The following is an 11,547-nucleotide window of genomic DNA, read 5'->3' on the forward strand; positions in this document are numbered from 1 at the left end:
TATACTTGTTTTACTGTATTTTATCCAGAAAACAGTATGTTGAAATAATAGTACACTATAATTTCAGTTATCTTTTTAACAATTCAACATTTTCCTATTTCTCATACTTCATATTTTCCAAGTACAGTTATCAAAATTTTACTTACATGATCAAGGCAAAATTTAAAAGGGACAATAATTTAAAGTTTATTTAGTCATACACTCTTCTCATGAGTACCTAGTTTTATAAATGAAAGTCAAGGACTTCTCAAACTCAACACACACACACACACACATACACACACACACACACACACACACACACACTAATCCAATCATGAAGTGTATAGAAGTTATGAACACACACTTCTCCAAAGAAGGCATATAAATGGATAATACATAAAAAAGTTCAACAACCCTTGTAATCAGGGAAATACAAATCAAAATCACAATGAGATACCACTTTATACAAGATGGCCAAAATTAACAAGACAGTAAACAGAAAATTTTGGCAAGGATGTGGAGTAAGATGAACCTTCTTAAATTGTTGATGAAAATGCACGCTGATGCAGTTACTCTGGAACAGAACAGAAATTACTAAAAAAAATAAAAATAGAGTTACACTATGACCCAGAATTTTCACTACTGGGTATTTATTCCAAAGAAACAGATGTAGTAAAAAGAAGGGGAACATGCTCCCCAAAGTTCATAGCAGTGATGTTCAAAATAGCCAAACTGTGAAAGGAGATGAGCTGCCCTTCCACTGATGAATTGATACAGAAGATATGGTTTATATATACAATGCAATATTACTCAGACTTCAGAAAGGATGAATACCTACGATTTGCATCAACATGGAAGGAATTGGATGGAACCATGCTAAGTAAAGTAAGTCTAGTAGAGAAAGATAATTATCATATGGTTTCACTCATATGTGGACTATAAGTAATAGGGCAGAGGACCATAGCTGAGGGGAAGGAAAACTGAATGGGAAGAAATCAGAGAGGGAGACAAACCATGAAACACTCTGGACTCTGAAAACAATATGAGAGTTACAGAAGTGGGAGGATTGTAGTAACAAGGTGTTACTACTTGTTAATACCAGGTGGGTATTAAGGAGGGCATGTGATGTGAGAACCACTGGGTATTAAACACAACTCGAAAATCATTGGACAATACATCAAAAGCTAATGATGTACTATATGTCAGTTAATTAAATTTAAATTAAAAAAAGGAAAGTAAGGTGTTAAACAGGGCACAAATTGCATGGAACACTGGGTGTTATAGATAAACAATGAATCTTGGAACACTGCAACCAGAAACTAATGATATACTGTATAGTGACTAACATAACATAATAAAAAATAACAGTAATTTTTTTTTAAACAACAGTAATTTTTAAAAAATGAAAAAAAGAAAGTGAAGGACAAATCTAACTCAGTGTACACATTTTTTCCCCTGAAAGAGTCTGGTGTACTTATATTGAGAACTCCATTTCCAATCATATATTTAAAAAGTAGAGCAAGTATATGCAGCTTTTTTTTCTTCCCCTTCAGTTTTTTTTTTTCTCTCCTGTATCAAGGAACATTTTCCTTTTTCCTCCATATTCTTAACTGGGGAGATAAGAAGATAATTTAGAGTTCTGTTTTATTAGGATCTGATCATTTTCCCTTCCACTTCTTCAGCAGAGTTTCTCTTACTTCTTTGTTACGGAGAGTGTAGATGAAGGGGTTTAGAACTGGAGTCACCACGGTGTTCAGCACATGCACGGCTTTGGTCAGATCCAAGGCCTCTTTGATTGAGAGGCGGACATGAAGAAAGATCGTAGACCCATACCAGATGAGCACCACAGTGAGATGTGAAGAGCATGTGGAAAAGGCTTTGCTCCTGCCACTGGCTGAAGGGATTCTGAGAATGGTGCTGATGATGAAGATGTAGGAAACCAGGGTGATGAGGCATGAACTCAGTATGACCACTGAAGCAATCACAAAGGCCACGATTTCCACTGCCTGTGTGCTGGTGCAAGCTAGGGTGATCCAGGGTGCAATGTCACAGAAGAAGTGGTTGATTGTGCGAGGGCCACAGAAGGATAGGGTGCTTATGAGGGTTGTGGGCACTGCAATAGCCAGAAAACCACACAGCCAGGATGCTAGGGCTAGCTGTGCTGAGAGCAGGCTGCTCATGATGGCCCCATAGTGTAGAGGATAGCAGATGGCCAGATAGCGGTCATAAGCCATGGCTGCTAGTAGGAAATACTCTGTGCAGCCCAGTGAGAAAACAAGGTACATCTGCAAAAGGCAGCCAGTAAATGATATGGTTTGACTTCTCCCCAGAAGGATGGCCAGGGCTTTGGGGACCGCAGCTGTGGTATACCAAATTTCCAAGAAAGAAAGATTGCTCAAAAAGAAGTACATAGGGGTATGTAGCTGGTGGGAGGTAGTAACCAACATCAAAATAGTCATGTTACCACTCACTGTGAGGATGTACATCACCAGAAAAAGCATAAAAAGAGAGAGCTGAAGGAACTGGGACCCTGGAAATCCAAGGAGGAGAAAATCCTGGCGGAGAGTTGCATTGTCTGGGCCCATTGAAGACATATTGAGGTATACGGGTAAACAGAGGCCACACACTGAGGCTTTTGTTCCAAACACACAGTCCTAGAGTAATAAAAAGGATTTATGAGTATGCTTCAGTAACTGAATGTAAACTGACAGTCTAACATATGTTGGGTGCCTGTTCTGTATATGATTAATATCAATAAATTTAATAGTATGGAGATATATGTGCTATTTATTAGCAGTTGGTGGTTGAAAAGACTTACATGTGAAGCATTTTAGCATTTTTGCAAAGATTGCACCCATTGTTACACTTCAGATCTAAGATTCAAACCCAATCTTTGGACCTGCATCATCCTTTTCTGGACATGCTCAAGCACAGCCACAGATTACACCAAACACACAAAAGGATAAGTGCTTCATGTTGACACAATTCACTAATTTTTAACTAGATTCTTTCTGGCTGGTCCTTAAATGAAAATATGTATTTTTCTTTTATTTTTGTCTTGTGTCTCAAATGTAGGTTCTAGTCACTTTCACATTTGACACAACTTTTGAACTGGTCTTCTAATTTTAATCTCTGACTTTAAAAATAATGTTCAGAAATAAACAATAAAATGTTTTAAATTATTGTAAATTTAATTTTGTCTTCTCTAACCTTGAAAATTTCATGTTTAAACTTATTAATGTGATACCTTCTTTTACACTAAAAGTATTTCCATATTGGACAAGGCATTTAAGGCAACTGCTTCCTGCCTCTAAGACATCTTGATACTGATTTGGACTGATTATACTGAGAACAGCCTAAAAGCAAAAAATTACTTTGAAACTAGTTATTTTCTGAAAAAGAATTATTTAAATTCCAGTTAACACAGAGTGTGATATTAGTTTCAGGTGTAGCATTTAGTAATTCCATACTTTCATATAACATCTGGTGCTCATGACAAGTGCAGTCCTTAATTCCCAGAAAAATAATGATGATGGTGATCATTTTTACTATATAGAAAATAATATTAATTAAGTCATTTTTTATTTCAGATATACAAAATATTTTTCTCTTTATCATTAAGACCATCACTTTTCACTTATGTTAACCATTAAATAAATTACTTTAAACTGTATAATCCATTTCTGAATGCTTCTTTTTAAGAAGAGAATCTATAAATTAGAAGATAAATTGGGAGCCCTTACTGTCAAACATGCAGGTGACTAAAACTTACACTTACACTTGAGAAGGAAAATCTGAACAAAGTCCAAGTAGACTTTGGCATCTTTAGTCTTTACATTCCCTAATGAAAGAATGTCCCTTTTCCTCATCTTAATATGATGAAATATTACACTTTTACACCCTCCAAGAGAAATATTAATTCCACAAATCTTATCAGACTAATTACATGTATCTAAAGTCAACAAGCATATTTATACTACAAGTGGGTCTACAAAGAAAATGGGTCCATAATGTAGGTGTACCTCATTTATGGCAGAATGGGACTTCAAAGTCCTCTAGAGCAGTAATCCCAAATTCCAATGGATGTGTGGATTACTTGAAGGTGATATCAAAATATACATTCTAATTCAGTCATCTTGGGTCAGCCCTGTGATTCTTCATGGCACACAAACTTACAGAAAGCATCACTTACTGAGGACTCTAATCTGAGGAGAATCTAGTATATATGGAATATGAAGAACAGGGTGATCACATGACTCTCTCCTGTTCACTAAGTAGTAAAGGATCTAGATTTAATTAATTATTCTAATAAAGAAAATAATCATATCTTAAATTAGAATTTAAGGATGAGACAGTTCAATGAGAAATATAGAGAAAAGTTTCTCATCAGCAAATACACTATATAATGATTTTCACATATGTCTTTTTTTTTAAAGATTTTATTTGTTTATTTGACAGAGATCACAAGTAGACAGAGAGGCAGGCAGAGAGAGAGAGAGGGAAGCAGGCTCCCTGCTGAGCAGAGAGCCCGATGTGGGATTCGATCCCAGGACCCTGAGATCATGACCTGAGCCGAAGGCAGCGGCCTAACCCACTGAGCCACCCAGGCGCCCAGATTTTCACATATTTCTTAAAGTTACTATATCCTACATAATACCTACCACCAGGTATTATGGAGGACATGTGTTGCATGGAGCACTGGGTGTGGTGCATAAACAATGAATTCTGGAACACTGAAAATAAATTTTAAAAGGTTTTTATATCCAACATCTGTATCATTCATAGCCAATCAATATATGTAAGAATTTTTCTTGATCAAAGAACTCATGGACATTGTTAATATCTTAGATATGTAACTAAAAATGTAGTCAAGAAGCTGACATATAGATATAAATTTATGAAACAGCTAAAAGTAGCCAACCTATAGTGAAGGCTTTCTTGGAAATCATTAACTTATTATCTAACATGATCTTTGTAAATTGTATTACTTTGATTCTATTATGATTCTACTAGTTTTAAAGATGAGTAAACTGAAAAACATGGAAGCTAGAGAAGCTATCCCAGGTGGAGCTGGGACTGTAAATTCTGTGAGTTCAACAGCAAAGCCTTAGCATGTAGGAGCTGTTGCTTTCAGAGACTGTTTTTAAATAGGTCTCTATGGTATCTGACAGGTTCAAATAAATTATATTTTTATTTATATTCAAATATAATCATTGGTCAATAGTATTCTAAAATCTATTAGTATGAAATAATTTTATCTTAAATTAGTAGGTAATGTAAATAAAATAATTATATTATTTTCCATTTTCAAAATTTAAAAATCAGATTGTGATGGATACAGATTAGAGAATAAACTGAACATCATCACCATATTACAAAATGGCACTATCAGATTTGGTTTCAAATTATATTGCTGAATGTGTCAGATATCATGAACTAACAATACTTACTTAATTGAAGAATGTGGTGATTATGCCCCACATTTTAAAATTTGCTTATATTGCTGTATATTTGAGTATTCTTAGTACTGATTCTAAATAGGAAAACAGGGGACTATGGACAAATGACAAAGTTTATACAATCTAAGAGAAATAGTTTTTGATTCACTGTTTTTAAATAAATGACTTTTTGAGTTTTTCAATTAACTAACCAGTTGATTCTTTTTTAAAAAAGAATTTGAGTTTTAAACAATTTAATGACAGTTTAAAAAGAATTCTAATTTCTTACATTTGAAAAATGATTTTTAATCCTTAAAAACAATTGGTTTTCATACAAAAATGCAATATTTAGCAAAAATAACTTCATTACATTGTTTCTGAGTCACAGGAAATTTTAGTTATTAATTAAGTCCTATGATGATTATATATTGTGGAACAAATCTGTGATAACATATTCACCCATTCAGTGACCAGGTATTGGATAGAACACAGGAAGTACAGAATAACCCCGTTCACTTACCCAGTTATAATTCTTTTTGGTGTATATATAATATCCCTAAACTCTGTCTTTGTACCTTATATTTTCCCTGCTTTTTTATTCCATAATATTATCAATTTTAAAATACTGTATTTCTATTTCAATCCTTTTATCTCCCTTCTTCTTTTTCATTTTGTTATCTTAAAATTTTCACAATTTTCTCTCATTATTCAGTACTGTTTGATGAGCTCGATCTTCCACAGCTTTTGAAATTTGTTCTTAATCTATGTTATTTTTTCCTTTCCTTCTGATCCAATCCTGTCTTAGCTACATTCAACTTTAGTGTAGGTGTTTTACATTTTTTCAATCCCAATCTTCCACTTAATGAGCTCCATACTGTAAACAATTTGCTATTAAGTAATTGCTTATGTGTACAAGAATCTTATGGGATATGGTGACAATTTAATACTCTCTCGGGTAATTATGGCTAGGTCGAGAAGAGAAGATCTTTCTAAATGGTGGTTTCAAATTATTTTCAAGCATTTGATTTAAATAACTATAATTAAATGAAGATTTACATGGAAGAGGAAAGGAATATTTCTCTAGGCTTAGAAATGTTATGCAGATCTTTCCTCTTTGTGCAAGTTTTTAGAAAATGCAAATATTCAATGGATTCTAACAATTTCTGAAAAAATGTATTTTTATTTCTTAAGTTTCTTTAATTATAATTGAAGTATAGCTAATATACAATATTATATTAGTTTCTGGTGTACACCATAGTGTTCAACAATTCTTTACATCACATGGTGCTCATCATGACAAGTGTATTCCTTCTTCTCCATTATCTATATTATCCAACCCCCACCTATATCTCCCATCTAGTAGCCGTAAGTTTGTTCTTTATAATTAAGAGATTGTCTCCAGGTTTGCCTCTCTGTTTTTTTTCCAATTTATTTATTTTCAGAAAAACAGTATTCATTATTTTTTCACCACACCCATTGCTCCATGCAAGCCGTGCCATCTATAATACCCACCACCTGGTACCCCAACCTCCCAACCCCCTGCCACTTCAAACCCCTCAGATTATTTTTCAGAGTCCATAGTCTCTCATGGTTCACCTCCCCTTCCAATTTACCCAAAAGCACATACCCACCCCAATGTCCATAACCCTACCCCCCTTCTCCCAACTCCCCTCCCCCCAGCAACCCACAGTTTGTTTCGTGAGATTAAGAGTCACTTATGGTTTGTCTCCCTCCCCATCCCATCTTGTTTCATGGATTCTTCTCCTACCCACTTAAGCCCCCATGTTACATCACCACCTCCTCTCTGTTTTTCCCCAAAATTCATTTATTTTGTTCTTAAATTTAACATATAAATGAGATCATATAGTATTTGTCTTACACTAACTTATTTCACTTAACATCCATGTCATAGTAAATGGGAAGATTTCGTCCTTTTGTGTGGCTGAGTTTTTTTTTAAGATTTTATTTACTTATTTGACAGACAGAGATCACAAGCAGGAAGAGACGCAGGCAGAGAGAGAGGAAGGGAAGCAGGCTCCCCCCGAGAGAGGCTCAATCCCAGGGCTCAGGGATCATGACCAGAGCTGAAGGCAGAGGCTTTAACCCACTGAGCCACCCAGGCACCCCCTGGGTTTTATTTATTTATATATATATATATATATATATATATATATATTTATTTAATATACATTTTTATATATTTATTTATATTTATATATTATATTGTATTTATTATGTATTTATTTATATATATAAAAGATAGATATATATATAAAACTCAGCCACACAAAAGGATGAAATCTTCCCATATATATATATAGTAAATGGGAAGATTTACATACACATTTACATATACATTTGTGTGTGTGTGTGTGTGTGTGTGTGTTTGTGTGTATATATATAATGAAGATGTGATATTATCTTCCTTATCCATTCACCAGTTGATGGACATTTTTACTTTTTCCATAATTTGACTATTGTTGGTAATGCTGCTATAAACATTGGAGTGCATATATCCCTTTCAGTAAGTATTCATCCCTTGGGTAAATACCTAGTAGTGCAATTTCTGGATGGCTGGGTAGATCTAATTTTAAGTTTTCAAGGAATCTTAATACTGTTGTCCAGAATGACTGCATCAGTTTGCATTCCTACCAAGAGTGTAGGAGAGTTCCATTTTGTCTGCATCTATGCCAACACCTGTTGCTTCTTGTGTTGTTAAGTTTAACCATTCTGAAATTTTTATTCTTCTTATGAGAAGTGATGTTGTGCATCTATTCATATGTCTGTTTGCCATCTGTATGTATTCTTTGCATAAAAGTATGTTCACGTTTTCTGCCCATTTTAAAATTGAATTATTTGGTTTTTTGAGTGTTAAGATGTATCACTTCTTTATATGATTTAGATGGAAAACCTTAGTTGGAGGTGTAAGTTGCAAATAACTTCTCCCGTTCATTAGGTTGTCTTTTACTTTTGCTGATTGTTTCCTTCACTCTGCAGAAGTTGGTTATTTTAATGTAATCTCAATAATTTATCTTTGTTTTACTTTCTCTTGCCTTAGAAGACATTTAGAATAATGATCCTATGGCCAATATCAGATATAAAACTACCTGTACTCTCTTCAAGGATTTTTATCCTGGTGTCAGGGTAGAAACTGAAGTCTCTAATCCATTTTGAGTTTATTCTTATGTATGGCGAAAGGAAGTGATCCAAATGCCATCCAAATTCTATATAGCCATCGAATTTTCCAACACCATTGTTGAAAATGGTGTCTTTCCTATTTTTTGATGATTAACTTTTGATGATTAATTGGCCATATAATTGTGGGTTTACTTTGGGTTTTCTGTTCTGTTTTATTTATTTGTGTATCTCTTTTTGTACCAGTACCTATGGTTTTGTTACCACAGGGCTGTAACAACACTTTTTTAAGTCTTTTTTTCAGTCTTTTTTTCTTAAGATTTATTTATTTATTTGACAGACAGAGATCACAAGTAGGCAGAGAGGAAGGCAGAGAGAGAGAGGGAAGCAGGATCCCTGCTGAGCAGAGAGCCTGATGCGGGGCTCAATCCCAGGACCCTGAGATCACGACCCGAGCTGAAGGCAGAGGATTAACCCACTGAGCCACCCAGGTGCCCCTAAGGTTTTTCTTTTTAAGATTTTATTTATTTATTTGACAGAGTGTGATCACAAGTAGACAGAGAGGCAGGCAGAGAGAGAGAGAGAGGAGAAAGCAGGCTCCCTGCCAAAAAGAGAGCCCCACATGGGACCTAATCCCAGGACCCTGAGATCATGACCTGAGCCAAAGGCAAAGGCTTAACCCACTGAGCCACCCAGGCGCCCTGCAATTACACTTAAAATCTCAAATTGTGATACTTTCAGGTTTGCTTTTCTTTTTCAGGATTATTTCATCTATTCATCATCTTTTGTGGCTCTATACAAATTTGGAATTTTTTTGTTTTATTCTGTAAATAAATTTTATTAGTAATTTTCTTAAAAAAGATTTCATTTATTTATTTGACAGAGAGAGATCACAAGTCTGCAGAGAGGTAGGCAGAGAGAGAGTAGGAAGAAGCAGGCTCCCAGCTGAGCAGAGAGCCTGATGCAGGCCTGAATCCCTGGACCCTGAGACCATGACCTGAGCTTAAGGCAGAGGCTTAATATACTGAGCCACCCAGGCGCCTTATTAGTACTTTAATAAAGATTACATTAAATATGAAGATTACCTTAGGTACTATAGACATTTTAATAATCCTACAGTAAGATCCAACAAGAAGATCTAACAGATATTCCTCCAATCCATGAACATGCAATGTCTTTCCATCTCTTTGTGTCATCTTCAATTCCCTTCATTAATGCTTTATAGTTTTCAGATTACACCTCTTTGTCTATGTCTAGTCCTAGGTATCTTATTATTTCTGTGCAATTGTAAATGGGATTGCTTTCTTAATTTCACTTTCTGGTTCTTCAGTATTAGTGCATAGAAATGCAACAAATTTCTGCACATTGATTTTGTATCCTGTGACTTTACTGAATTCATTAATAAGTTCTAATAGTTTTTGGTTGAATTTTTGATATAATTGAAGTGGTTTTTGGCTGAATTCTATGATAGCATAGCATCTGAAAATAATGAAGGTTTTACTACTTACTTGGGAGTTTGGATGCCTTTTATTTATTTTTGATGTCTAGTTGCTCTGACTAGTACTGCCTGTACTATGTTGAAAAAAGGTGGTGAGAATGAACATACTGTCTTGTCACTAGCTGTAGGGGGAAAACTGTGAGTTTTTCACAGATGGTTTTTATTATGTGGAAGTATGTTACCTCTAACCCTACTTTTTTATCATGAATGGATGTTGTCCTATGTCAAATGATTGCTTCTGCATCCAGTGAAAAGATCATATGGTTCTTCCATTTCTCTTAATTATGTGAAGTATCATGTTGATAAATTTGTGGATATTGAACCACCCTTGCATTTCAGAATTAAATTTTACTTGATTGAGTGAATGATTACTTTTAAACATATTATTTGGATTCATATTGCAAGTTTTTTTGTTTGGTTGGTTTTTTAGTACTTATGCATTTGTATTCATCAGAGATATTGGCTTACAGTTCTCTCTCTCTTTTGTGGTGTCTTTATTTCGTTTGGATATCATGGTGATATGACCTCATAGAATGAAATTGGAAGGTTTTCTCCTTCTTCCATTTGTGGGAATAGTTTGAGAAGAAAAAGTATTAACTCTTCCTTAAAGGTCTGGTAGAATTCACCTGTGAAGTTCTCTGCTTCTGGACTTTGGTTTGTTGAGATATTTTTGATTACTGATTTAAGCTCCTTGCTCATAATTGGTATGCTTAGATTTTCTACTTCTTACTGCTTTAGTTTTGGTAAATTATATGTTTCTAAGTATTCCTCCATTTCTTCTACATTACTCATTTTTTGACATATATGATTTCATAATATTTTATTACAATTTTCAGTTATTCCTGTGGTATTGATTGTTATTTTTACTCATAGAGTTGTGATTTTGTTTATTCAAATATTTTCTCTCTCTCTCTCTTTTTGCTACTGAGTCTGACTAGAGGTTTATAAATTATATAGTTTCAAAGAACCAGCTACTGTTCTCCCTGATATATACTATTGCTTTGTTTGTTTTGAATCATTAACTTATGTTCTGAACTTTCCTTTCTTCTGATCAATTTGGTTTTTATTTGTTGTTATTTACCTAGTTCCTTTAGGTGTGAGTTTAGATTTTTTATTTGAGGTTTTCCTTTATTCTTGATGAAGGTCTGTATTGCTATATACTTCCCTCTAGAACTTTTCTTGCTGCATCCCAAAGTTTTTGTACCATTGCATTTTAATGTTTATGCTCATGTAATTTTTTATTTCTTCTTTGAGATTGTGGCTGAACCATTCATTGTTTAGTAGGAAGTATTTAATCTCTAATTAAATCTTTAATATTTAATATAATTTAGTAGGATATTATTTAATTTGTGGTCTTCACAGATTTTTTTTCTTGTTTTCTTTCTGTTTGTTTCATAATGATGTGGTCAGAAAAGATGCAAGAGTATGACTTCAGTATTTTTGAATATATTGAGACTTTTTGTGGGCTAATATCTGATCTATTCTGGAGAATAT

General features: G+C 34.2%; 1 protein-coding gene across 1 annotated transcript; it reads right to left on the reverse strand.

Moving 5' to 3' along the window:
• Window positions 1-1,640: 1,640 nt before the first annotated feature.
• LOC122912733 (olfactory receptor 6F1) lies at window positions 1,641-2,576 on the reverse strand. The gene has a single exon (XM_044258891.1). It carries the CDS (start codon window positions 2,574-2,576, stop codon window positions 1,641-1,643), a length of 936 nt encoding a protein of 311 aa, XP_044114826.1.
• Between the last annotated feature and the right edge of the window lie 8,971 nt (window positions 2,577-11,547).

This window comes from Neovison vison, chromosome 1, assembly GCF_020171115.1.
Source record: "Neovison vison isolate M4711 chromosome 1, ASM_NN_V1, whole genome shotgun sequence".
NCBI classification, from domain to species: Eukaryota; Metazoa; Chordata; class Mammalia; order Carnivora; family Mustelidae; genus Neogale; species Neogale vison.